The sequence below is a fragment of the Nyctereutes procyonoides genome, unplaced genomic scaffold (genome assembly GCF_905146905.1).
Source record: "Nyctereutes procyonoides isolate TBG_1078 unplaced genomic scaffold, NYPRO_anot_genome, whole genome shotgun sequence".
NCBI lineage: Eukaryota > Metazoa > Chordata > Mammalia > Carnivora > Canidae > Nyctereutes > Nyctereutes procyonoides.
The window spans coordinates 60,961,591-60,988,850 of record NW_026575046.1 but is presented as its reverse complement, the minus strand read 5'-3'; the positions used below and the strand labels follow the sequence as shown (position 1 = coordinate 60,988,850).

General features: G+C 44.4%; 1 protein-coding gene across 1 annotated transcript in view; it reads right to left on the bottom strand.

Moving 5' to 3' along the window:
• The window catches only part of KCNMA1 (potassium calcium-activated channel subfamily M alpha 1), a 709,595-nt gene that overhangs the window by 332,655 nt on the left and 349,680 nt on the right, over positions 1 to 27,260 (bottom strand). The window contains 1 exon segment of the mRNA XM_055325743.1: positions 17,727 to 17,788. Coding sequence (XP_055181718.1) covers positions 17,727 to 17,788 — 62 coding nt within the window.

Sequence of the window (27,260 nt, the reverse complement as noted above, 5' to 3'; positions counted from 1 at the left end):
TTTCACTTTGCAAACCTTTTCATGGTCCATCCATGTTGTGGCATAGATCAGTATCTTGTTCCTTTTATGGCCAAATAATATGCCATCATGGATATACCACATTTTTCTGATGCAATTGTCCATTGACAAACATTTAGGCTGTTGCTGTTCCTTGGCGGTATATTCCTAGAAGTAGAATAGCTCTGTTTTATGGTAACTCTATGATTAACTTTTTGAGGAATTGCCAGACTGCCCTCCAAAGCTGTTGCGTTATTTCCACTCTCACTAGCAATGTACAGGGTTGCAATTTGTTGACCTCTTCATGCTTATCAACACTTGTTACAATCTGCCTTTTTTAGTATGGCCATAGGAGTGAGTGTGAAGTGGTATTTCATTGTGGTTTTAATTTATACCTCCCTGATGATGAATGTGTTCATGAATATCCATCCCTTGCTCATTTTTTAATTGGGTTGTATTCTTATTACTGAGTTTTAATATGCTTTTTAAATATATTCCAGATACAAGTTTCCTATCAGATATGATATGCAAATATTTTCTCCCATTCTATACTCTGTCTTTTCATTTTTTGGTTGTGTCCTTCGAAACCCAAAGTTTTCAGTTTTGATGAGGTCTAATGCGTGTATTTTTTTCCTTTGTTGCTTATGCTTTTGGTATCATATCTAAGAATTAATTGCAAAATTCAATGTCACAAAAGTTTACCCCTATGTTTTCTCCCAAAAGTTTAATGATTTCTCCTCTTATATTTAAGTCTTGTATCTATTTTGAGTGAATTTTGTGTATAGTGTGAGGTAGGGGTCTAACTTCATTATTTTGCATGTGGCTCATCTAGTTGTCGTCTCAACACCATCTTTTGAAAATGCTATTCTTTCCCATTGAAAGATCTTGGCATCTTTATCAAAAATCAACCAAGCATAGATGGATATGTTTATGCCTGGACTCTCAATTCTATTCCATTAATCTATATGTCCACAATGGCTTTTTATTTAATTTTTTTAAAGATTTTTTTATTTATTTGACAGAGTACGAGAGCGAGAAAGGACAGAGCACAAGTAGGCGGAGTAGCAGGCAGAGGGAGTGGGAGAAACAGGCTCCCTACTGAGCAGAGAGCCTGAAATGGGGCTTGATCCAGGATCTTGAGATCATGATCTGAGTCAAGGGCAGACTCTTAACAGATTGAGCCACTCAGACACCCCACTTTCTAAAAGTAGAAATCACCTTATTCATCTCTCAGTAAAATGGCTCAACCCCTAGTACAAGTCACTCTCTATCCTAAGGGTTTTTACCTGGTGGCACAGATTTCCATGCGGGCCCTTGGATAATATTAAGGGATGCCATGACTTTAAGATGGGAAAAATTACAGCTTTACTTTCATTAACCTCTACCTCAAATTTAGCATGTTCTTTGATTATAAATGTGGGCAACAATCTAGGATAGTATCAATGACACTTCTGACTCTGTTAGCAATGAAAATCTCATGTATTTATATGTAAGACTACAATTGATACCAATATCTCAAAATATCATTTACATTAATCCTACTTTAAAATTAAAGATGCATATTAGAACTGTTGCACTTGATCTGGATAAGAATGTACTAATAAAGAAGCACACATATTCTATCATGAATTTGATTTTTATATCCTGATAACTGTATCTCAATGTAACCAGTTTTCTTATCATCCAGTGTTTTTACATTATGCATTGATAAATACTCTCAAAAGGGAGTAACAGTATCCACTAGACTGCCCAAGGAGTCCTCAGCACAAAATTGTTAAAGAAATCTGCTTTTCCCATTACCAGCTTTATTTTCTTCCCAGCACTGATCATCAACTGAAATTATCTTATTTATTCATTTGTCAATATGTTTATTATCCATCTTCCTCTGACACTAGGGTTGGTAAGTGCGTAGAGTTTAAAATAGTGCCTGGCACATAATAACCATTCAATAAATATTTATTAAGTTAATTACCAAGTCATCAGGCATTTTCTAAACAAGAGCTAAACCATCAGCTTAATAAAAATAAAAACCACTGGTACCAAGTTAGTGATGTATAATTCATACTGAAAATAATTTCACATTCATATCATCCGACTTAATAAAGGCCAATATAGTCTATGTCCTATACTAGATGCTTTATGTGGAGTGTTCATTTACTGTTCTCAGTACTAAGGAGCAGAAATTATTAGGACCCATATTGACAGTTGTGGATATTAAGTCTTAGGTTAATTTCTTCCCAAGGGCACACAGCTACTAAATGACAGCATGAGAATTTGTAAACAGGTCTACCTGCCTCCAGAGCATCAGTCTTTAACTACAACAAAACAAAAAATGGGAATTCCAAAGAAAAAGAGAAATATTTTTCTTATTGTTCAATTGAAAAAGCTGAGATCCTGTGAAGTTAAGAAATATGCTCTGGGACATAGAGTTCAGCAGAGATTTCCAGTAAAAAATTCTTTCCACCATCCTGTTTATGAGCCACAGCAGGAAAACCCCTTAGCAAAACTAGCAGAACTGGGTGCTAACAGATTGCCTGAATGAAAGGATGAATTTTTAAAAAGGTTGACTTTGCAAGCACAATTAATACTAGCAGCTACCAACCAAAGTCTGTTCTTTCCTTTCCTGGGGTCCAGCTTGCTTCTCTAAATATTAGGACTCAGCCTCATTCAGGACATTAAGCACTTCATTAAGCTGAAATCCAAGTTAATTTGATTGCACAATTACAAACTGTCCCTGGCTGGAGATTGTCTAATTTGTCAGGTGGCAAGGGGGCAGCATGTCCTGATGGCATGCTGGATCTGCATTTTATCCCCAGCTTGAAGTCTCGGCACTTTCTGATTTTGACCTCATCAAGCCTTACAGTGGGGAAGTTAAACTGGAGCAGGGAGACACATGTTCTTCTTACCAAAGCTGCCCAGGATACCTGGAGGCCCATCCATTGGGTCTGCAAAGGAACAGGGCATAGGAAGAGTCCTGATCACCTAGAAATGGCAGCAAATGGGCTCCAACCAAAGGTCTGTTGTGCCCTGGGCAGCTCACTTGCATGCGGAATGTACATCCAGGTGGCCTGTGCCCAGCTTTACTTTGCCAACTGTAGGCTCACCTGTTTAGTTATTCAGCTTGCATGCACACGGGGATGGATAAATCCTATTGTTTTCAACAGTGATTTTGCTGACATTAACAGACCCCAGAAACACTAGATTTTGTGATTTAGCATTTCCCTCTCCTCTGCTATTCATGTATGTGCTCAAAGGACCCAGGAGAGATCCCTCCTCTAGCCAGCATGGTTCCCTCACTGACTCTGGTATAAAGATGTTGACCCTGCCAGGAGAGAAATCTGGCCTTGGCCCTCCGTTTCTGATGACGTAACCTTTAAGTCTTTGGGATGTTATGCCTGACTCAGTCTTTGCCTGAGTGTCTTGCATCAGCCAGAGAGTAACGCTGTGATTGGCAGATGGGGAGGAATGATTAACCACACCAGAAAGTCTAACAATGTGATATATGGTAGGGGCTTTGGGTCACATGATATTTGTCAACTTCCAAAAAGATTAGAGCCTGAGGTCAGTCTATGGACAGTCACCTAAGTTTGTGTGTGGAGGCCCGGAAAAACCTCTGAACACCTGGCTCGGTGAGCTTCCTCCACCGGCAAGATTCCCTGTGTGTTGTCACACTTGGATGCTGGAAAAGTAACACCCCCTGTGACTCCATAGGCAGAGAACAATGGGAGCTCTGTGTTTGGTACTTTGTTGGATCGGCCCTCTGGACCTCTTCCCGTGGCTGCGTTTAATCTGTATGCTTTCCCCGAAGGAAGCAGTCTTTGAGCATGAGTGTTGTGGTCCTTCTAGTGAATTATCAAACCTGAGGTGGTTTGGGGAGTTCTTCAAACCCGCGGTTGGTGTCAGAAGTAAGGGTGGTCTTGTGGCCTGTTCACCCTATCCCCTCCTTCCATATTATCTAAATCCTACCTGTGCCTGAACCCATCTTCCCTGAAGGTGCCCTAAATTACTACAGCTCAGAAAGTGTGCTCTCTTCTGGACTCAAAGCAAGCACTACTTAGACCACTTTCTCAGGAAACTCGTAGTAAGATACAGATTTTTACATCAAGAGCCAGTGCAGACATACATCGACATAGTATACACAGCTCTATGGAGATAGCTGAGACAAATTTTCATCAAATCACAGTGACCTTTTGGAGCAGTATTTTCACCAAAGGCTGTTCAATCTCATCCTTTAGAAGTGCTCATTTTGGGATCCCTGGGTGGCGCAGCGGTTTAGCGCCTGCCTTTGGCCCAGGGCGCGATCCTGGAGACCCGGGATCGAATCCCACGTCGGGCTCCCGGTGCATGGAGCCTGCTTCTCCCTCTGCCTGTGTCTCTGCCTCTCTCTCTCTCTCTCACTGTGTGCCTACCATAAATAAATAAAAATTAAAAAAAAAAAAAAAAAGAAGTGCTCATTTTGACCCACTCTACCGCCTTCCCAAACCATTAATGAGTTGAGAGCTGCACTTTTAAGGAGCTCAGGTCTTACGCACCCCCTTGATAATGAACCACATCACTGCTTTGCAAATTCTTGTTTTGTTTCCTGATTTTAATGTGTTTACATCTTGTCTCTCTAAAGACCTGATTAAAAGCTTCAAAACAAACCTCAAAAGGACAACAGAAATATCTAAATTTGGGGGGCTGCCTTCACGCTGGGCACGGTACTCACAGCCTTTTACAGACACCATCTGATTGCTTGCACCCAGGGCTGCAAGGTAGGGATTTGCTGTCCTTCATCACCATTTTCACCCCATTTCACACGCACAAAAAAAGACCATACAGTTTGGAAAGGTTAAGTGGGTTGCCCAAGGGCAAGGACTATGAAGTGATAGAGCAGGATAAGCCCAGATTTCTGCTTCTAGCTCTTAGGCAGCGCTGTTGTTCCTTTCCATCCATTCCCATTCCAGGCCAGAGCCCCCTAGAGACCTCTCTGCCCACCATAGTCAAGGCAGCAACAACACATATGAATATACAAAACTGGCCAAGCAACTCGGGGTGGAAGAAGCTGGCAAACGTTTCCTCCAGTGGGCACTGTTTTCAAGCGAGGGTCATGGACCCTCTGCCCCTACACAGCGCTGCCAGGCCTGCCTGTCACGGTTCCCCTCACTCCTCTCAGGGGAGTCTCCTTCTTCCGGAACGCCAGTCACCCCTGACTGCTTCCCCCCACCCTACACCAATTAAACTGTCACAGTTGGCTGGCTTGGAGACAGGTGCAGGCAGGAAGAGCTCTGAAAGAAGCAGGGAATTCAGGAGAGATGGGGCTTCTCTCCGGAAGCTGCTCTTTGGTTTTCTGTCAAACTGGTCTGCAGACTGGTCGGATGAGACCACAGAGGTCCCCAGAGACTCTGCAGCCACAGGTGAGAGATGCGGCTTTCTGGAGAAGTGGCAGCTGCCTGCATCTGTTCGGGGCACCCCAGAGGTGCCCAGGTCCTGGTGTTCCAGAGCAGTGTCTCAGATGGAATGATTTTGGGTGGGGGTTGTTTGCATCCTGAATCACAAGCCAGGGAGGAAATTTTCCTCTAAAGACAGGTGCTAACCCCCAGTGTGTAAGAGAAGCAGAGAACAAAGAGTGCTTTGGCTCTGCCCTGTAGCCCCGTCTCACCTTACACACTGCTTTCAGTGTTGCCCAGGATTAAAGCAATGGCCAGGAAGCCTAGGGCCTTCCTTCCCTGGTTTCATTAGCACTGCCCCTCTGTTTTCAAGATTTCAAATGGAGTGAGGGAAAGGGATCTGACTGCTGGAGATGAGAAAACACACTATGGAGAGTCTCACGCTTGGACGTGTTTGATATGCCAAGAAAGGAGAGTTCCCAGTCAGTCTCTGCTTAACCTTCGGGTAGGAGGACTGCCCTCTGTCTGTTACATGATCTTCATGGCAGAAGAAACAGTAGTGCTTGAGCCAATGAACTCATCGTACAGAGCAAGAATCTTTAGCTTGGGATCCCTGGACCAACTTTAGGGTCTTGGGCAAGCAAAATTCCTACAGCATTCATCAAATTTCAAAGGGGTGCTTGCCCCACAAGAGAACCATCACCATGGCAAACGGCAATCTATACACACTGCTTTCTCTAATTGTACTTGCTGTAGGTTCCAAGTCTTACTCATTCCTCCTCTAAGCATATGCACATGAGTGCACAGGGACACACAGCCACCAAATGCCCCCTCCTTGTCTACTCCCCAGCCTCACCAAGTACCTGATAACAGATTGTGCTCCAAGGCACTGACAGGCTATAGGGCTGCCTGAAGCGTATTTCAATTATTACCGCGGCTCCTACAGACCTTGACTTAGCATTCTTGTTCATGCTGTTATGAAGAGGGCAAAATCCTTAATGCACCCCCCTCCTTCCTCCTGATGCTAGATAAAAGCATGTGCAGGTAGATGCTTGGCATCCATGTCCTTCATCTTTCTTTACATATGGTCCCTCCAGTTCTCTCTAAGGCATCAAGATCAACTGTGTCTCAAACTAGGCCATGGGTTCATTTTTGGGTGGGAGGTAGGGGGTAGGCAGAGAGAGATAGAGTTGAAAAGACCAGCTCTCAAAGGAAGAGACAGGGGCTCTCTGCCTGGGCATAAATAGGAATATGGATCAAAAATCTTTAAGAAGGACATGTGCCTTACAGTAGATTCCAAAATCTAATTGGTAGTCCCTGGACTCCGCCCTACATTTTTCGTCCTGAGAGTATCATGATAAGTGAAAGACAGTATGAATATTTTACATTTGAAAGCCAGATTGTTGGAGCGGTTCTACTGGAATTGGGGTTATCATAAGGGAACAGCCATATTTTTTGTAGTTCTGAAAACATCTGAGCTCTATATTCCAGCAGAGTCTAACAACGCTACCTTAACATTAGCTGCCAAGTTTCTGTGTAAAAAGCAAAATATGAGGGGATGAAAATGTAGCTCAGACTTGGGACCATATGTAGGAAGAAAGGTCCAGAGATGCTTCTGATTTTGTTTTTGAAGTGGCCATAGCGTAAGAATTTTATCAGTAAATGTTGAATCGACTGCTCAGCAAATTGCAAACTTTAAGGTTGATTAAAAAAAAAATACAGCCAAGATTTATCTGTGCTAATCCATCCTTTTATACCCTCATATGCTAGAAATTAAACCACTTTCATATTATGTGTCCATTTAGACAAGTCAGAAGATAGTGTCTAATAGTTATCAACACACATGCTTCATATAATCAACTCCGTTTTGGTCAAGTTAATACACCAGCAGAACAGACAGATTTGGGCCTCTTTTCTTATAAAGAATCTGACAATTTAAGGGGGTTGTGTTCACTTCCATTTATGTCCTGGAAAATACACTCTTGTGACTTAGCAACCATGTTTAAAAAGCTCTTGCAGTTCTTAAACAAACAGAGTGTATGTTTATGAGGTCCTAACGACGTTATTTTCAGGGATGACGTCGAGATCGTGATATGCAGCTGTAGGGATTTACAGTAAATTGTGGGTGATTTATTGCTGTGACATACAGTATTTGCCTAGAGAAGAGTGGACACTTATACCTAAGCAGCATCTGCAAGTGTGTTAGATAGGAAATAAGCCAGAGCACCTGGAGACCAAGGACTCCTCACTTTTGAAAGTGAAGGGACCCTTTCTAGGGGATGGAGAGTCAAGAGTTAAGAAGATTTTTCTGGCACTCCGAGAGCAGAGCTAATTCAAGACCAGAAAGAGAGACAGTTTAGAATAAAGATTGAAAACGGGAGGCCCAAATCTGGCCTGCAGAAGTGTTTTGTTTGGCCTGCAGAGTACTTTAAAAGATCTGGAGCCGTGGGCAGGATTTTAAAACTGGAGATTCAACACAAAGCCTGGTTTCCTCTCCTCTCTCTGAAACACAGGAAGATTGGGCCACACGAGCCTGCGCTCTGCTTGGGGACAATCAGCCAGAGCTGGGAAACCACTTCAAGAGAGGCTTGAGCTCTCACCTCAGCTCAGTCCTCACCAGATCTGCTTCCCTCATTCCTATAACATCTCCTCACCCTACCCCACTCTGCCCCATCTCTTGGAGCTTACAAACCTTGCTGTAGGGAATGTTATTTTTCACTGTGGAGCTCTCAGCAAACAGATCTCCTAAACTGGCAAGGCTCATTTTCAGATAGGAGGATGTACAAAGCACATATTTCTCTCTAAAACTCATCACAAGATTATTAGGCTTTCTGAACAAAAACTGGACATATCTACAGGTGCCATTTTTTTTAAGGATGGGCTGATGGAGTTCATATTTCTCAAAGCCAAGTCAAAAGACATGGTTTGAAATGGAATGTTTATTTTTAATTTCCTCATCTGAAACAATTAGATGACACTAAGATGGATGGGATATTAGGCCTCTGTCTCTGAGCTTGTTTTGTTATCTGTGAAAATTTCCAGATGGATGGGGCTGACAGGAAGGGAGGAATCAGGGCCAACTTTCCAACAGGCCATGGCAGGCACAGTGCCTACAGCCCACCAGACTTCCAGGGACCTACAAAAATGCCTTAATTTTCCTTTCTTTAAAATCAGAAGAAAAAAAAAACAATAAATACATAATAATGAATCCAGCCTGGATTATACTCATCTTTATATGAATGCAGTCACAAAGCGTAACTTTTAATATGCTGTACAGAGAAAGGGACCCGAGAAAGCACCCATGAAAATCATCATGTGACCCTACAGGCAAACCCCGGTCACCAAACGTGCCATGACCACTTCATCAGTAACAGCACTTTCCATGGCCATAACTTTCTTCCCCACTATGTCCCTGGATGCTTAGCATGTGGCAAGTTCACAAAGAGGGCCCCTGAAACTACACCCTGACCTTGCTCTCAGAAAGGTGGAGTGGATGCCTTTCAGTCAGCCACTTCTGGAAATTTCCAAAGAGAAGTTTCCAAAGATTTTCATCACTTGCAATTGGAGAACAGGTATTACTGCCACCAGGGACAGTTTGCTTGTCTGGTTCTGTTATGCCACCCTTGCAGCACTCTCAATCCTTTATTTCAGGGGCTCATGGCAAGGCGGGGCTTTGTCGGACTCAGCACATACCGAAAATAAAAGTCAGAGAACATAGTGCAGGCCATGAGAGGCCCCTCTGTGGGTTCTCAGAATCAAGGGGAGACAGAGTTTTTACCTCCTCAACTCAAAACCTCCCCAAAGTCAAAATACTTCCAAGACCCAGCTGTCCTCTTGGCTTCTCTACCTTCAGCCCTGACCTGCAATGCTCATAGTAGAGAGTGATGACACACTTCCTGGGGAGATCTCAATTGTTACCTTGTTTTGGTACCTCATTTCTCCTGTCCTTTTGCTATATTTATGCCCATTTCCCCTCTATTTGCTATATGATGGCTAGACTTTCTGGCCCTTGTAAAAATATATATAATTTAAAAGTCTTAATGGAAAAGATCTAGTCTTACACATAGTATTTTCAATCCTCCATACCTAGCAAATTTCTTTCCTGCATTCAATACTTAATAGGGATCTCTTACCTGACGATATCTTTAAAGGCATAGGTTCATGGCTCTCAGCTTCATCTCTGTTGTTACGATGGGACTAGTGGCTAACCAACTCATGCTATGCTCTCTCATCAATCGAGAGTTGGGACAAGAATGTCCCCTACACACACACACACACACACACACACACACACACATTCCCTTCTCCCAAATTCTACAAATAGTGACATGAGCATCGAAAAGCCCCAAGGGCATCTTTGCTGCAAGAAATTCTATTTTTAAACCACAAATGACTCATCACTGACCAGGGTCTCCCCAAAGCTACAATTTGTCAGACTGTCAGGAAGAAGGACGAATAAAAGCAAAGACAGAGGTCACATCTCCATTCTCGTCTGCAACCCAGAAGACCTATCATAAAGCTGTAATAGTCTACACCAAACCTCAGCACAATCATGGTTGTGTGAAGCATGAGCTTTGCCCTTGTGTTTGGATTAAACTGTTCTGAGCGCTAACCTTTCTCTCCAGCTGGCTCCTACTCTGATCCCTTGGCAGTTCTGTGTGCACTTCTGCCTGTGACTTTACGTAGAGGACCAGTGCTGTGCAACAGGGACAAGATCCAGCCCTCATGCGCTATAAACACATGCTCATTGCAGAAGACATAAACAATCAACTGAACCTACAAGGGAATGCATGTTTTTCATTTTCCCTGAAACAATCATTCTTTTTAAAAGAAGCAAGAGGCCTGAAACAGTGTCAGATAATCCAAAGTTTTCCTTTGAAATTCTGAAGAGTGTTGAGAAGAGAAGAAATAATTCATTCTAATTTTGGAGAGAAGAGTAAATACAGATTTATAGACATAGTCATCAGATAGTGTTTTCACAGTGAAACAAATGGAGCCATTGGGCAAAATGTCCTCAAAAGTCATGCATAACAAATTCCAGGGAAAAAAAATCTAAACAAGCCAAACCAATGCATTCAGGCTTGCTAATAACCTTCCACAACAAAGTTGAACACTTACCTCCCCCTCCAAAATAGTACAAAAAGAAAAAAAAAAAAGGAAAGGCTCATAAAATCAAGGAATTCAGGGTCTCTTGCCAAGGAGATTGAATCCCAAGTGCCTACCTCTCATTATCTTTGTTCTTTTCTACGACCCTAAAGTTGCCCCCATGATGACAGCCTGAAACTCCCAGAATAGGTGTAAGAATCACTATTTGCTTTGCTATTCAATGGATAATATTTGTCATCACATCTTAGTTTATTTAGTATTTGGTAGGAAGAACCCCAAGGGATCAAGGAGAAAGGGGCCTGGACTAGAGAAAATTGCTCTGGTTCTAGGTCAGCCCCTGGCTACGTGGGTGCCCTTGAGTATATCCCTCAACTTCATGGGGCAGGAGAGGAGGTTGAGGCACAGGGGATAGTGGCACCAGGTGGACTCGAAAGTCTCTTCAAATTCTAACATGTCATTCTCTCAAGTTACCTTTTGGAGCTAGGCCCTGGAAGGTCTAGCTCTGTCTTCCTTCCCATTCCTAAGAGTCTCTGATTTTTTCCAAGGAAAGGCCAAAGATGACCAGGTCCCTGATGTTTCCAGATGCCAATGGATGTGATACCTATGTATCACCCAGGCAATGAGAAGTAAGCCAGGAAGCTGAGCCCGCCTTACCCAGATGGAAGGGAGATGGATGAAGAGGAGTTACCCTCTGGGCATATCCTCCACCTGTCTTCTCTCCTGATTTAAAAAAAAAAAATGGCATTTTGGAAAGCTAGATGAAATAGAACAGTTGAGTCAGAGAATCCAGTGTTGCCATTAAAGGTTAAATTCTGCAAGGGGACAAAGGCTTCCCATTGGGAGGTATTTACAGACTCTTTGCCCTGAAGGTCTGTTCCCCTCCTCCATCCCTCTGTGGGTCCAGTGCCTCCACCATCTGACATTCCATTCTCTCAACAGCTGCTAGCTCTCCTGTTGTGCTCCCTTCACAGATGTGCAATGCTGTTCTGAACATCCTGCCCTTGAACTTTCCCTACCCATAATTTTCCAAACCAAAGCCTCGCAATAAAAATGTCAGTGAGGGATAGAGAAAATTAGGGTGGAGCATGTAAAAAGGAGGGAAAAAAGGGGGAAAAAAGAATAGGGAGATGCTTTGCACACACAGTGATTGTGTTGACTTCCTCAACAAAGGTTAAAAGCATACAGTGACTCCTCGACAAAGACATCACGGCAGAGAACGGCAGGGAATTTCCCAGCATGGCACCTAGAAAGGCCACGTTCCATGAAGGAGCTGGGCACAGGGTAAGGTGGTGAGCTCCCTTCTCTATGCCATGGGCTACCCGACTGTTCTTACTGCCAGGCAGGGGGCGAGCTCATGGTGGAAGTGAGAATGGCCTTCATAGTACTTTTTTTACAGTTTACATCATGTTATCGTGGAGGTGACAACGCCATCCTCACAGCTAGGCCAGGTGTCTGCTACCAAGCTGCCACTTGGGAGGCACTGGGTCAACACCTGTGCATACAGCCGGGAAGAACGGGACCAACTGGAGGAGGAGGTCAGGTATCTTACCCTGGTCCAGAGACCTCCACAGAAAGCTCTTGGGAACAAAATTCTCCTAAAGTCCATTGCTTCATTGGTACTAACTTTCTAGGCACACAGTGCAAAGCCGTAACAAGTTAATGAAATTCTGCAGCTCTCTCAGAGACAAAAGAACCTGTGTCATGGAGTAGTAGGGCCTTTCTCATTACCTAGTAGTGTGCCAACCGACAGCCACAGAGGACGAGGTGAGCATGGTGGGAGGAAGCCAAGGGGCTTTCTACTGGGAAAGAACCCCTTCACTGGGAGAAGCCCTTGAGAACAGCCAGCTTTCCTTGTTCTTTGCTACCTTGACCCTATTGCATCACCAAATGCTGCCACTCCCATGAGATAAAAGAGAAGAGAGTCTTATAACACCATAACTTAGGAAGAAACGCATCAAGACCTAAACAGACGGCAGACACGACATGTCCCATGGACCCATCCCACAAGTCTTGTGTCCTAGGGAGGAAGCTGTGCTAGGACCCCCGTTGGCACTGCTGACTTGCGGACGTGGCCCCAAAGATAGGAAATGGGAAGACGGAGACCGAATTGAAAACAGGACAGAGGAGTCAGCTAAGGAGGCTCAGCTACTCCTCGTTCTTGCAACTCCTCACTCGACCCACAGAGGCACTTCTACCATCGGGAACTACACCTCGAGACACTTGGGAGAGAGATCCCTTTAGACGTGTTGGGCTCGAGTCCTGGCTCCCTGACCGATGAGCTACCCGGTTTGGGGGTTTGGGACAAATGCGGCATGTTCGGGAAGGTAGAGCACTCATCTGATCAGGTTGTTGGGAGAACTCAGGGAGGTCCTGTGTGGTGTGCATCACGAGGTGCTCAGCACAGTCTCCGATCAGGGAACAGTTCTCCCAGCCACCTGCCCCATCTCTTCCTTTTTTGAGAAGGATTTCTAGGCTGGGGGACTCAAGGCCCGCCTGTGTGAACACTCACTGGGTACAGTAGCTGGTGACTGGCTGGTTCCGCAATGGCTCTGGGTATCCCCATCACATCAACGGTACCACTTTTATTTTTGGAGACTATGAAAACCATCAGGTCGATTTCTATTGCGATCTTAAAGATAATCTCCCTTAACCATACCTAACCCCAAGCAATTTTACTGTGTGGTGGAAAATCTTCAGTGTGAGAGGTCTCAAATGAGCGAATGAACACAAGATGAATGAGCCCGTGAATGCAAACATAAAACGTTAAATGGATGTTAAAGACCAAGGGAGGGCCATTTTCACATCATAACGCCAGCATTGCCCTGGAACCCAGCCCTTGGATTAGATGCTTTCCAAAATTTGCACTGCTCTTCCCTCTTCCTTCCTAATGTCCATATCCCCCAAAGCAGCCTTGCTGATACAAGAAGCCAAGAGCAAAGACCGGTGAAATCAGCAGGTGCCCCCACTGTGTGCCAGCAATTTTGGAGCTGATAAAGTCATTAAGGAAAATTTTAACAATGTATAACCTTTCAGCTTTACTCTGCTAACAGCAGGTAGCCTCCCTTGCAGAGACGTGCGCCTGCACTGAAGTAACCAGTGAGCAGGACTTGACCTTCATTTTCAGTATGCGCAATATTAAATATTCATAATCCACGTAACTGTAGCATAAGAAGTAGCTGAGTTTAAACACGAATCAAAGGAATAAATATCTCCCCACAGGTGAGTCATCCTTTCCAAGAATGCCCCTGGAAAAAAATGCAAATATCCAGGGCCTGGAACCCCTGTCTCTTCCAACTTTCTCTTGAAATTCTAGAAGCAGCAGGAATTGCTGCATTATGCAATACATGAATCCTGCCCTCACACTGACATCGTTGGTTTTTTTATTTATTTTTTTCTTCTCTATTAGAGAAGAATTACTGTACCTATGTCAAAGAGAGGAAACAGACAGGGATGGAACCAGCCATGGTGACATTATCACCCACAGGGTGTCTGGGGTGCTTTTGACTCGGTTGTACAATTTTTTAAAAGTCTTTGCTTCACGGAGTATTCAGAGTGTGTGGGAGGAAAGGGTCAGCGGAGATCAAGAGACATCAGAATTAGGAGCTGGAGTGGCATATGCCTTAAATTGGACAGAACACCTTTAAAAAGAATGAGAAAGAAGAGTTCTTTTGGGCAGTACCTGCCTTGTGTGGCTAATTTAATATCTTCTGAGGGATAGGATTATTGTGTTTGGAGGGCTTAAATCTTCTCCGTGTCTGGAAGGAACTGACACTTGTGCCTATCCAAAGTCTTGGTAGAAGAGCTCCTCTGCTTGGCTGCTTCTAGAGAGTCTACCGCTGGGATGATGAAGCATAATTTTAACACAGTTTAACGTAATTCTCTTTGGCTTTCAACTCCAGGAGCTCAGAGCCACAATCTGTCTTAGCTAGATAGCAATCACTTGAGGCTGCACAAGTGATTCTTCTGTGGTGATCACTCCAGGAAAATTAAGACCCAAAGAAGCTCTCCTCAAATCCTTGAATGAAAAAAAAGAGCCGCTCCGGGACCTATCTTGGCCTAACGATGGGAAAGGAAAGATGCTTAGGGGAGGCTGTCTTTGGAAATGACTTACCCACTACCTCTTGAGAGTAAACTAAGTTCTGAAAGGTTAACAAGATCAGAGAGCCACCAATTATGACATTTATCTGGACTGCCTTCCCCACCTGCTGCCACATGAAAGCGGAATGACCAGCCACCCCACCTGCCAGCCCATTCACACAACCCCAATAGGCCTGTCTGACACTGAGCCGGCAGGGCGGACCACCAGAGCCTGTTTTGTATATTAATCTGCCTTCCTTGCCCTCTTCAAGGGGCTGGGTGCAGAGATCGCCATATCTTGAACTTGTGCTGCTAGAACATTCCTCACCATTTTGGGGAGGCCAGCTCTGATTGAAATTCATGGAGATGAGCCACTTCACGACAATGTCCGCCCAACTAGGCTCATGCGAGGGAAAACCTAGGGATTTGTTTATTTGATTGATATATTTGAAGGGCTAAATGCTAACAGAAATTTGTCTGAAGAATACGAGGTTTTTCCAGGGTGGTAATATAGGATAACTTCCCAAGAGAAGTTTAAGGCCCTCTTTCCAAGCCCCCCACATAGCCAGCCAAACCACCAGTGTATATAAATCAATGAGAATTTCGGATGAAAAGATGAATTTTAAGAATTTATATTCAGCTTTCTTACACATTTTCCATTTGCTTCTTATATGTGGATAGAACTTTATTTTCTCTTAGTCTGCTTGATTACAATGTCTAATAGGTTTTTTGTTTGTTTTGTTTTGTTTTTGTTTTTGTTTTTGTTTTTTTATTCCTGGGAATCTGTGGACTTGCCATAAAGGTTACTTTACAGATTGTACTTCTGCCCCTTACTTCATGTGTGCATGCTTTGCAGGCTTTCCCCAGGAAGATGGAAGACTCCTGGGTTATTGGCTGCGCCGATCAGGTCACCCAAAGGACAGAACCTTGGGAGATGGCTATAACCAAACATACTAATGCAAATGAGAACCGGAAGGGCTGACATAAATAAACATCAAGTCTTCTTATAAATCAAGTCTCGTTATGCCAAACCACACAGGTCAGTGACACAGAAGAAAGACTGAGGTTAGGGCAGTCCCCAGGGAAAATGGGGACAAGTTTGGCTCTAAGATTATTGGCATTTTTGCTGAAAAATTGCAGAATAGGACTAAACTGTCCATCTTTGGAATAGACTCTTTGTAAGTCCATTAAAGAAAACGGAACCAGAAAAGGGTCCCAATGCTGGCTTTCCCAAGACTGAGCAAAATCATAACTAAATCCGAAGGACCGTGGGGTGGCGCAGGGCATCCAGAGTAGTGGCCCTTTGCTTTGGGGAATTCGATTCCTTTCCATTCTCCTATATGGAGCTGTGAACACCAAAATCTACCGAACAAAAGTCTGCCTCTCAGTAGACACTGTAAAAAAGGACACAATTCAAATCCATCTAACAAGAGCATTTTATTTCTGAGAAATACAGAGGAGCAGAAAGGGAGGGGAAGGGTAAGAAGGTGCCGAGGCATCTCTCCTAACCGATCACCACACTCACCTCCATGTGAGGGTTTGCTCTGTCTGGGGCACACATACTACATGCCCAAACCCATTTCCTGAGCCTGGCATGGAAGTTGACAGGATATGCACCCCCTGACATGTTAGAACACTCCTCACTCCTGGGAAGAGAATGGAGAAATAAGACCAGGGCTTTAGAAGATCTTTAGTTCAATCCAAATATGGTCCAGAATCATTAAGAGAAGATATTTAAAAGAAGCTTACCTTCAATGACATACCAGTTGGAGATGTCCAGGCTTAAACATCTCTTCTCTTTCTTGGCCAGGAAGAGCTAATGGAGGAGGCGTGTAGAATCTTGTGTCCTGGAGGACTTTGAAAGGACTCTCCACCTGAGGCAGGTGAGGGCAGTCCAGCCTTGTGCATGGGGACGGGCTGAAGGACCTCTGATACTCTTAGACTTGGCTGATTCCCAGAGGCAAGTGATTAAAGGGATGTTTGCTTTATTTTCCCTGACATGGCATTTTGGCCTCAGCACCCAATTGCACAAAATCCTTTGGCTGGTGACCAGATGCCTCTGAGAAATTCAGAATTTAGGCGTGCATGAAATTACTACCATCCCGAGTCATAGAAAAAGAGCACTAAGCTCAGGACTCAGGCACACCAGGGTTCGTGCCAACAAGGACACAAAGCAGGTTCCTGGAATCAAACTGTAGTGAACAGTCATACCAAGGATAGAGTTCAGAGAGACAAAAACACTCTCACAGTGGACAACACAGGCAAAGAGTTCAAGGTCACTGCCCAGTTGTCAAGTTCACGGTCACCACAGAAAGGCACGTCAGACCAGCTTGGCTCCAGCTTCTCAGCCCCAAGCTTGCAACAGAATCCTTGGAACAAATAAGGTACCCCGGGGTGACACCTGCTGGAACCAGGGCAGAGCTGGCCACTGCCTAGCAGCTCTGCTCGGTGACCTCTTTTGACCCCTATGAAGCCTTAAACTCTGTCCTCAAGAACCACCCCCACCTCCACCTCAGGTTCAGCCCAGAGTACCAGTTCACTCAGCTGGTACCCCAGGGCTCCACACAAATGTCCACTCTAGGAAATGTTAGATGGCCATGGGCCTTGACCTCTGGGAGTCATAAAGAACTCCTTCCTTCCATCTGTTACCTTCACAAGTCAAGAAGCACCAACGAGCAATGCTTCCACTGAATATTCTGCTTGATAGCTGCAAAGGACAGAGCCATGCTTCCTAATCTGATCCCTAACAAGATTAAAGCATGAGAAACCCTAATGAGAAGAGGACCTTACAACCATGGCAAGAATGGCTTGGACCCTCATTGCTGGATACCTGTAACCCTCCCAGCGGTTGGACATTCCTACCAAAGCCCTCCTAGCTTCTTGACATCTTTAGTGCAAATATTTCAACAGGAAACAGGTATTTGAAAACAAATTAGACCCAGCAAAAAGGCTTATCCTCAGATACCTCTCCCTCTTACACCAGCAGAATCCGAGTAACCTTCCTGTGACAGCTTGTTTTCCCATTCAGAAAACCAGCAGAGTAGCTTTGCCTTCCTCTGACAGCCTTCCACCCTCAAAAGACTTGCAAATTTTGGTGTTAAAATAAATCAACTCATCGACGCAGAGGCTCATGATTGTTTTAGAAAAGAGGGCAAGGCAACGTATTTGAATACTCACTTTGATGAATCTATGAAGTATATTACAAGGGCACCAATGCTGAGAGCAAAGACTAAGACAACCTGCAAAAGAAGAAGAAAATGCCATCACTTAAAGCCAACACCAGGAAGCTTCGTTTTGGGGGGCTTTGTCGGGGGTGGTGGTGGACACAAGTGGAGAAGCAGATTTCCAACTGCTTTCTGGGGCCCTCTTGGGAATCTCAAGCCCTGGAGGCCCCACGGGACGCCCTGATGCTGCCTCCACACCTTGCAGCGGGCAGCAACCTCTGTGCTGGCCAACAGGGGTCAGGGCAGACTCTTGTTTCTATGGTGCCGGGTCCCATCTTGCCCTGTTAGCAACAGGGTCCAGCTTCTCCGCAAATGAAGTCCGCACACTTCCAGTGAAGAAAGAGCAGGTAAGAATTCAGGGCGATACAACTGGTCGTTTTATGGGTATCCTGGACCCAGAAGAACTCAGACATGGGAATATCAATTTTTCCAAGTTCTGACAAGGATTTACAGACCACAAAGTTGACCCATTTTAAGTGCACAATTCGGTGACTTCAAGTAAACTGACCAAGGGGTACAGCCATCACTGCAATGAAATGGCTTCGACCATTTTCATCAATCCCAGGAAGACCCCTCACACCCAGGAACAAGCTAAGCCCGCTCCCGCCCCCAGCCCTATGCAACCCCTGATTGACTGCTGGTCTCCAGACAAGAACCATCAATTTGAAAAGCACAAATTTGCTGCTTGTACAAATTGTGTGTGTGTGTGTGTGTGTGTGTGTGTGTGTGTGCACATCCACGAGCGTGTAGTTACAACACTTCTCAAGTATTCTGGAAACGGGTTAGGTGCAGGGAGCCAAAGCCGCTAATACATTAGGCCAGCTACACGAGACTTGTTCAACTTTACACTCTTCACTCAGAATTAATTGCCTCTGATTTAAAAGTCTGGCATCTCCTCCAAAGGATACCTGTCACACTGATGTCCATCTGAAGCGTATGCGGCAGCTGACGCCGCCACCAACACTTCTGTCCCTGCTCTATGTTCTGGTTTGTTCATTTAGTCTTTCACAGAGGAGATCAGTAGGGCAACTAAACGGATGCTCAGAAATGAGCAAGACGCGCAGAGCCAACAATTAAGATTGAAAACAGAAAGCAAACACTACCGCTGCACGCTGTGCCAACAAATACCTTTCCGACACACTAATATCCTAAAAGGACCATGCAGAAAGTAGTGTCAGTCTCTTCTCAGAGTATCTGCATATTGACATCCCTCTGGCATCGGCTGGTGGATAGAGATGAATCCCAATTTATGTAACGACTGCGCACAGCCAAGCTGTGTGTGTGTGTGTGTGTGTGTGTGAGAGAGAGAGAGAGAGAGAGAGAGAGAGAGTCGAGGGGATCACACACGCATATCTGTACTGTGTGTGTGCATCAAACTGGCAGATAGGAAATGCAATCTGCCTACTGTACTCATTGAAAACATTGCAGAACCCCACGGAGCTACCGGGACAGACAGCAGACCACACAGTAAACACTGACAAACAGCAGGACACTGAGGAAGAAAGACGCAGCCTCATAGCCCCTGACAAATCATCCTGATGAAAGAAAGTGGTAAAACAGTACATCACTGGGGCTTATTTTATTCTTCCATTTTGTCTCAAAAACTAAACCGTGCTGCAGCTGAATCCAAGGTAACCCTGCAGTCTGCTGGCAAATCACCATCTATCCGGTGCTAATCCTCCTGGCAGGCTCACCCCAGGCTCTCCCCTCACGCTCATTCACTCCTTCATCCCTTTGCAAAGTCATACACACAAAAAAACACAAACAAAAATATAAACAAGCCTCTTCCCTCTATTATCTGAAGGAGGCAGCAAAACAAATAGCTTAAGATTAATTTTGATCTGTGTTGCTATTTACGAGACATAAGCACTGAAATCCTGGCCCCAACCTCATTCTCAAAATGCTGCAAAGAGAAGGGGCGTGGCCAGGGCACAGGGGAAGGACCTCTTCTTCATTCATAAACAGCTGACCCAAGACTAATCTCTGTCAGCTGGGCTCTGGGTGTGTGTGTGTGTGTGTGTGTGTGTGTGTGTGTGTGTGTGTGTGTGTAAGGATGCTGAGCTTTGGTCAGAGCTGACTCTACAGGCCAATGAGGGGATGGGAAGGGAGGGCAGGGATGCAGGGGAGAGGGGAAGAAAGAGGATAGAAGCCCTTGCAAATGGCATCACCATCATTATGAAATGAGCTCAAAATCTAAGCTCTCTTGCAATGGTGAGGATTTCCCAGCACTGGGGGGCCAGATGAAGTAGCTGACACTAATTTGTCCCAGCTGCCTTCGCTTGGCCTCTCTGACAGGGAATAATGTGCAGCTTATTTAAGCAAATCAGCCAGTGACAGGAGGGGAGGACTCCTGCTAGCTTCTTAAGATGCAAACTCAAGTATCAGCATCTCTCTGATAGGATGAGGGAGGGAAGAAATTCAGGAGGGAAATGACCTCCAAGAACTGAAGACCTTGGTGAGAGAACCGATTCTTGGGTCCACATGTTCATCTGGAAGGCTGTCTCTTGAGGAGGTACAGGGCATCCAAACTGATCCACCCCCCACACCCCCCACCTCAAGGACTGAAATGATCAGTGAGGAAGGGACCAGCTTCTCAAAATTAAGGCAACTGGGCATGTGGTTTTTAAACATGCTAAATGGCTCTTTATCATGTCGGGCTTGATTACATTGTCAACCTGGATCCAAGTGCTGCAGAAAATGAATCAACCCCTTGGATTAGGCCGTGGAAATAGGAATCCAACAAAGATTCATCTTCTATAGGCCCTGACAAAGGATTAGCACTCTCTCTCTTCATCTCTTATCGCTCTCTCTGATAAGCCCCCCCATTGTCTGAGAACTCTGCTCTACATATGAAAAAATTCAGTCCAGCTACACAGAACAGTCGGATTTTTAGCTTAAATGCTAACGGTTATGTTACAGAGCACCCCCAAATAATTATCTAAGTATTTATTTCATGATATCTGCTATACTTAAGGCCCTAGGAAAAATAACAAAAGTCCACTTGAAGTCACGAAATAAATTTCTTTGTGGAATAATCCTTACATAGTAATCCATGTCATGTTATACTACTACGCAACTAGCACTCAATGGTATGGCGCAGGTATAGTCATTCTGTACTAAGGTACTAACTAGGTCAAGATATGAATGGGAAAAGAGGTTGAGATGGGCAGGAACAATATGTTCTTTCTTCTCAAAGTGTCCCTTCTTCCTACCTGTAATGGCTTCTAGAACATCCCTTCAGTAAGGGGGAAGTCTGCTGGGAGTTCTTTTATGTGCCTCGAAAGTCCCAGAGATAAAAGGCACTCTAGCCAAGGGACATGTTAAGATGAGGCCAAGAAAAGCATAATAATATACCTGAGACACAGAAACACTAGCCCTCCAGCAGCTGAGTCACAGAAGGCTCCCTACAATAACCAAGCTCTTTACAAAGCACCGTCACAAACAAGACCTGGTACACACAGTCTGCCATGTGGGACGAGATGAGCATTCCCTCTTGGGGCACACACTGTGCTGACCTCCACCAGCACCTTTCTAGCTTTTCACAGGCTGGGAGGTAGGGTCACCAAATCACCATGGGATGGCTACCTGGGATGGCGCTAACTGCCATAGTCTTAGGTTGATTGAAAATACCCATATGCTACACAGTGATACCAGGTACTGAGTGATATTTACAGAGTGCCAGATATCTAACAAAAGTGATTTGATAAATGTCATTGAAACAATGGTACTCTTGAGTTATCTGTTCCCAGAAATGCAAGATCAAACACGACATGTGTTTGCACAGAAGAATGCCAGGAACACAGACACAGACACACAGAGATACACAGTGCATCCCCAACACCACCCCCACCCCCTCCCCCCCCCCAAATTCCATACTAATCTTCCTAACATTCTAAATCTCTGAGAAAGACACCGAACTAACCTGACGCACAACCATCCTCATCCTCACACCACTCATAAACTCCTAAACTACCCCCTTTTATATTAATACTAATTACTTAAACCAACTACTTACATTTCAATTATCTCAATCTCCCATTTATTTAATTTTTCTTTTTCTCAAAAATACAATAAACCCACAAAACACCCCCCCCCCCACCCCCACCCACCCCCCCCAAACCACCAAAAACAAAAAAACTCTCACACAATCCCAATACCCCACCACCACACACCCAACCACACAAACCAACCAACCCCACACACACCCACCACACAAACCCCCCCCCCCCCCCCCCCCCCCCCCCCCCCCCCCCCCCCCCCCCCCCCCCCCCCCCCCCCCCCCCCCACCCCCCCCCCCCCCCCCCCCCCACCCCCCCCCCCACCCCCCCCCCCCCCCCCCCCCCCCCCCCCCCCCCCCCCCCCCCCCACACCCCCAAACACACACAAAACAACAACACCCCAATATAATATAATATAACCCACCCCAAACACCCATAATCCACCCCCCCCCCCCCCCCCCCCCCCCCACCCTTCCCCCCCCCCCCCCCCCTATCCTTGGAGATGGGCTCTTAGACACACTGTCTGTTCTAGAAACTGGTTTCAAGTTGTTGAATTTGGCCCAAGCGCTTTCAATAGACACAAGTCATGAGTCTATGAGGGCCTCCAGACACTGATTGGAGTAGAGGCTCATAAAGGCAGCTACCACCACCAACTCATCACTTGAGCAGCATTTGTTAAAAATCAGAGATGCCCTCATCCCAACCTGGAACCAGAGAATGGCAAGCTGAGGTGATGGGGAAGCTGGGCACCTCTATTTTTCAGAAGCTCCTCCAGTGAATCTGATATATAGCCAAGAATGGGAGTCACTGAATTAAAGCCATTAGGGGAAACCACTTAGCTCAAGTCAGAGATTAATTTACAAATGTCGCCTTAACAATTAGCCCATTAGAACATATGTATGAGGTCTGCAGGCTTTGAGAATCGTGCTAGAAGTAAAGTACAGAGAGGAGGATGAATTAATTCTCTCCTGAGCAGGTTTTATACATTCTGCTCAGCTCACAGCAGAACAAATGACCCTAATTAATGATTCTGCATGTTTGATTGGGGCCTAGCCAGCCCCTGGCAGCAGCGACCCCTTTGAAAATGGACCATTTTCTACATATAATCCCAAGGGCACATCACTTTTTTTTATTGAGGTGTAATTTATATACAATAAAATTTACTATGTAAAAACAATAGACATGAGAACTCCCAAGGCAAAACAACGTGGGGACATTTTGTTTATGAGTGATAACATCATTCCACCATCCAAATTAAAATGTTTGGTCTGGTGAATTTAACAACTCTGACAGACAGGACTCCTGTGTACAAAGCCCAGAGGGAGAGAGAGAGAAAAAGAAAACTAAAAGAGCAAAGTCAGGCCTGGACTTTGCCCTCAACGAGCATGGAATTCAGAAGTTTAAATTACTCAGGAGTCCCTTGTGGCTTTGATAAATACCACGTACATAAACAGACACTTCTGGGATGTCCAAGGAAGGAAAGGATACAGAAGTAACACCAACACCATCACAAACCCCCAAAGTGGAATAGGAAGGGGAGGGTGGAAAGCCAAGGGAGAAGAAAGGAAATCCCTGATACTCCAGATCCACCTGTCTGATGCAGGGAAGGGCAAGGCACCAGGCGTGCCAGCAGACAGACTCATGGCAGAGAGGGCACAGCCCCAAGTGATGTTGAATCCTGACTCTGCAGTACACTCTTGAGCACACCACTTAACAACTCCAGGACTCAGCTTCCCAATCTGTGAAAGGGGGGCCTGGAAGAGATGATCGTCAGATCAGGACATGGATAGGTTATTGCACAGGAATTGCAAAAGGATTCAGAACTCTTAGCTTGAGAAGGCAATGCTCTTTTATGTTAGGGGGTGCCATTTGTGGGTATCACTGTAAATTCAGCATGATGAGCATTATGCGTGTCAGTAATCTTGTCAGAGGGGAAGAAAATCATAATCAGGAATCCTACGGACACTCGGATTCATAGTTTTGTGTTTCCAGTGGCACAATCAATTGCTCGTGCAGCTGGCCATCCCACAAAACTACAACACAACCTACCAAGGCTACTGACTGGTTCTCTCCTGGCCCTGTGCCTCGTTCTGCTGTTGCTCCAGGGAATTGAGTCAGGGTCTCACCCAATCTCCTTTCCGCCTGCCTTTGTGATTCTTTGAAAAGCCCATGTTTCCGTAGGTTTTGTATAGAGGAGCCCACACTCTGAGTATCAGTGTTTTCTGAAGGGAAAAAAATGAAGGATATTTTTTTTCTTCAGAATCTGGCCAGTATACTAATGTTTCCCTCTCCCTTCAACCACTCTCAATAGAAGACATCATCTTGCTACCAAGAAAGGTATTTTTGTTATCCTATATAACAAAAGATTTGTAAAATATAAAACCAATATTTTGACAGTGCCATTTAAACACCCAAAGGTCCCCTAAGTTTCCAAAGTAACATTCTGGCACATTACTTTTGACTTATGAAGTGCTTACACAAAAATGCTGCAAGTTGATTCACTAAAGGCCAAGACTCCAAACAACAGTTTAAGTACAGATGCATTCAAGACAAAAGAAAGGGAGGAATAAAGAAGTGCTTTCAGTAGTCAGTGTTTAGAATTATAAAATACATGGGACTCCCAGATAAGAGTAAAACTGTGCTTTATTCAAATGTAAGGAAGGCCAGGAAAAATGTCGTGCTTTTAGGGGCATTTAAGTCTGGTACTTCCAAAAGTGCAACTTAAAGCCATACCCAATATAAAATGGACTGAATTTTTAGGACACAAGATATAACTTGGAGCGGTCCCCCCACCCCTTAAATTGCTTCAAATGACTTTGAGTATGAAGAAAAAGAAATCCCTAAAACAGTTTACAAGACCCTGAAATTCCAGCCCTTTTCTGCTGCTGAAGATTCTAATTAATGGAAATTAAGTTCTTCTTACTCATCATGCATCGTGCCTCCCCACCCCAGCTACCACAGGGCCTTTGCACAAGCATTTTCTTCCTCCTGGAAGTCGTACCTCTCTTCATAGACTATTCATCCTTCAGATCTCAGCTCCGCTATCACATTCCTAACACTTATTGCAGGGATGTACCCCATGAACATAATACTTTATAGCACTTAGCATGGCAAAAATTTTAAATTTTTTGTACAATCATTTGATCAATTCCTCTCTCCTCTGCTGGACTGCAAGTTCTATGAAGACAGGGTGCCTGTCCTTTTTTTTTTTAGTATTTTATTTAAATTCAATTTGCCAACATATAGTATAACACCCAGTGTTCATCCCATCTGCCTGTCCATTTTTAGTCATCACTGAACTCCCAGAAGCTAGCAAAGTGTCTCAATCAATATTTGCTAAATAAAAGTGTATTTGAAGAAAAGATAAGAGAGTAAGTTTGGAAACTGGGTGTAATGAAAGCAAGAGAGTTGGATCCTCATGGAGTGAGGCTTCGGAGCTTAAAACCTCAGAAAGAGGTGAGGTATAGTTCCAGGGAAGGCAGGAGCCAAGGGGACTCATGGCGGGAGTGGAGTAGTGCTGGAAAGCATCATGGTTGAAGGGATTGAGGATTTGAGATGCAAGGGGGCTAGCAAGCAGAATCATGTGCACATACCAGAAGGGGATGGCTGGAGTTGAGGTGGGGAAAAGAAAGAGTCAGGGATGGAGCCATCTTGAATGGTGGAAGAGCCTGCAGGAAGGGAGATGCCAGCATCAGGGAGAGTAGACAGGGTGAGGATTCAGCTGGATGGCAGGAGCCTCAAGAGAAAAGGTTTTGCACAAAGATGGAAGAGGCTACAGAGGACCAGATCCAGGGGCCCATGGGCTATAAACAAAGAAGCCACCTATGGAGGTGTGAGGGAAACTACGTCTCTATGAAAGGTTCAGTTAAGGTGGTAGATGTCAGAAGGTGAGAATTTAAGTTAGGATCAGGACTGGGAATGTGTGGAAACAAAGTGAAGCACATGTCATAAGGAATTGAGATGCAAAACAATGTAAATATAAGTGTATAAGTAATAAACGAACACACATACACACACACTGCAAGAGACACAGAGATAAACTGATACTCCAGTAATTGATCACAAATACTGGGTCTCTATTACTATTTATTGGCCAACTACAGTCCTAGCAAAGTGTCTCTGTGATTTCCAAATTAGGTAATTTCAAAGTGACTATAGATAAAAACAAAGCCCTGGAAAATAATAGGATTCCTTCTTAATGTAAGCTACTAAGAACAATTTTATTGTAAGTCACGCATCTACTGGCATACAGACAAATTATGAACAATAATGAGCTTTTTATAGAGGGCAGAGGAGCATTTGACTAATACGGAATAGATATAAAAGATCCTTCTTTTTTTAATTTTCCCCAAAGAAGAATTGGGGGCATAATTATAAGCCAGTTGCCTAATCTCTTCCCTCCTGGGGGACCATGTTGATATACTCCAGGGCACAAAGTTGTGTGGATCTCTGCAGGTCACTGTTTCCCAACTGCCGGGAAGGTGTCAATGATCTAACATCTTGGGTTTTGTTGACCACACTTGTTTCATTTTGCGTAACACAAAAATATAGAAGAGTTAAACGTGATCCTCTAAAGGTCTCAATTTATTATAATTGAAACAAGAAACCGAAATGATGGAAAACAACTGTAACCCTGAGTCGGAAAATTTTCCCTAAAACCTGTGACCTTAAGAATCAAGGTTTAATGACACTGAAATATTCTATCATTGCCTTGAAAAACTTAAAGGGTTGATTTTCACATATTTCTATCAATAGCATGAAACTGGTGCATTGGCAAACAAGATATAATGTTCCATTCGAGGGCTAAAGTTTGAGAGACCTGTCCTGTCTAATTACTGAAGAATCTAGGGGAAAAATTTCCATCTGCTGCTGGAGCTCCCAAGTTTGCAGCTAATGAGCTTTTGGGGGACACCGTGTGGCTTAAGTGCATATGGGTCTGGCCAACTAGATTTTTAATTTAATTAGATTCATAAGATGAGAAAACTTCTGTAGCACACTGTCTGGTCACCAGTTGCCACTTATCATCACCAAGGACTAAATTTATGGCCATCTTTGCCCTACTTCTCAAATCTTGCCATAGTTAGAGTATATTGAAGGCAAAAATGAACATGAAAGCAGAGACTCAGATACTTGTACATCCAAGTTCAAAGCAGCTTTGGAAGCAACAGATAACAAAATGGGGTCTATGTGTACAATGGAATACTAGCCTTGAAAAGGAAAAAGATTCCGACACATGCTACAACATGAGTAAACCCTGGCGATGTTATGCTAAGTGGGATAAGCCAGACACAAAAGGACCATTATTGCATTATTTCACTTGCATGCAGTACCTCGAGAACTCAGTCAGGTTTATGGAGATACAAAGTAGAATGGCAGTTGCTGGGGTCTGGGAGGAGGCAGGAATAGGGAATTATTGTTTAATATGTATAGAGTTTCTGTTCAGATTGATCCAAAAGTTCTGGAGATGGATAGTGGTGATGGTTGTCCAA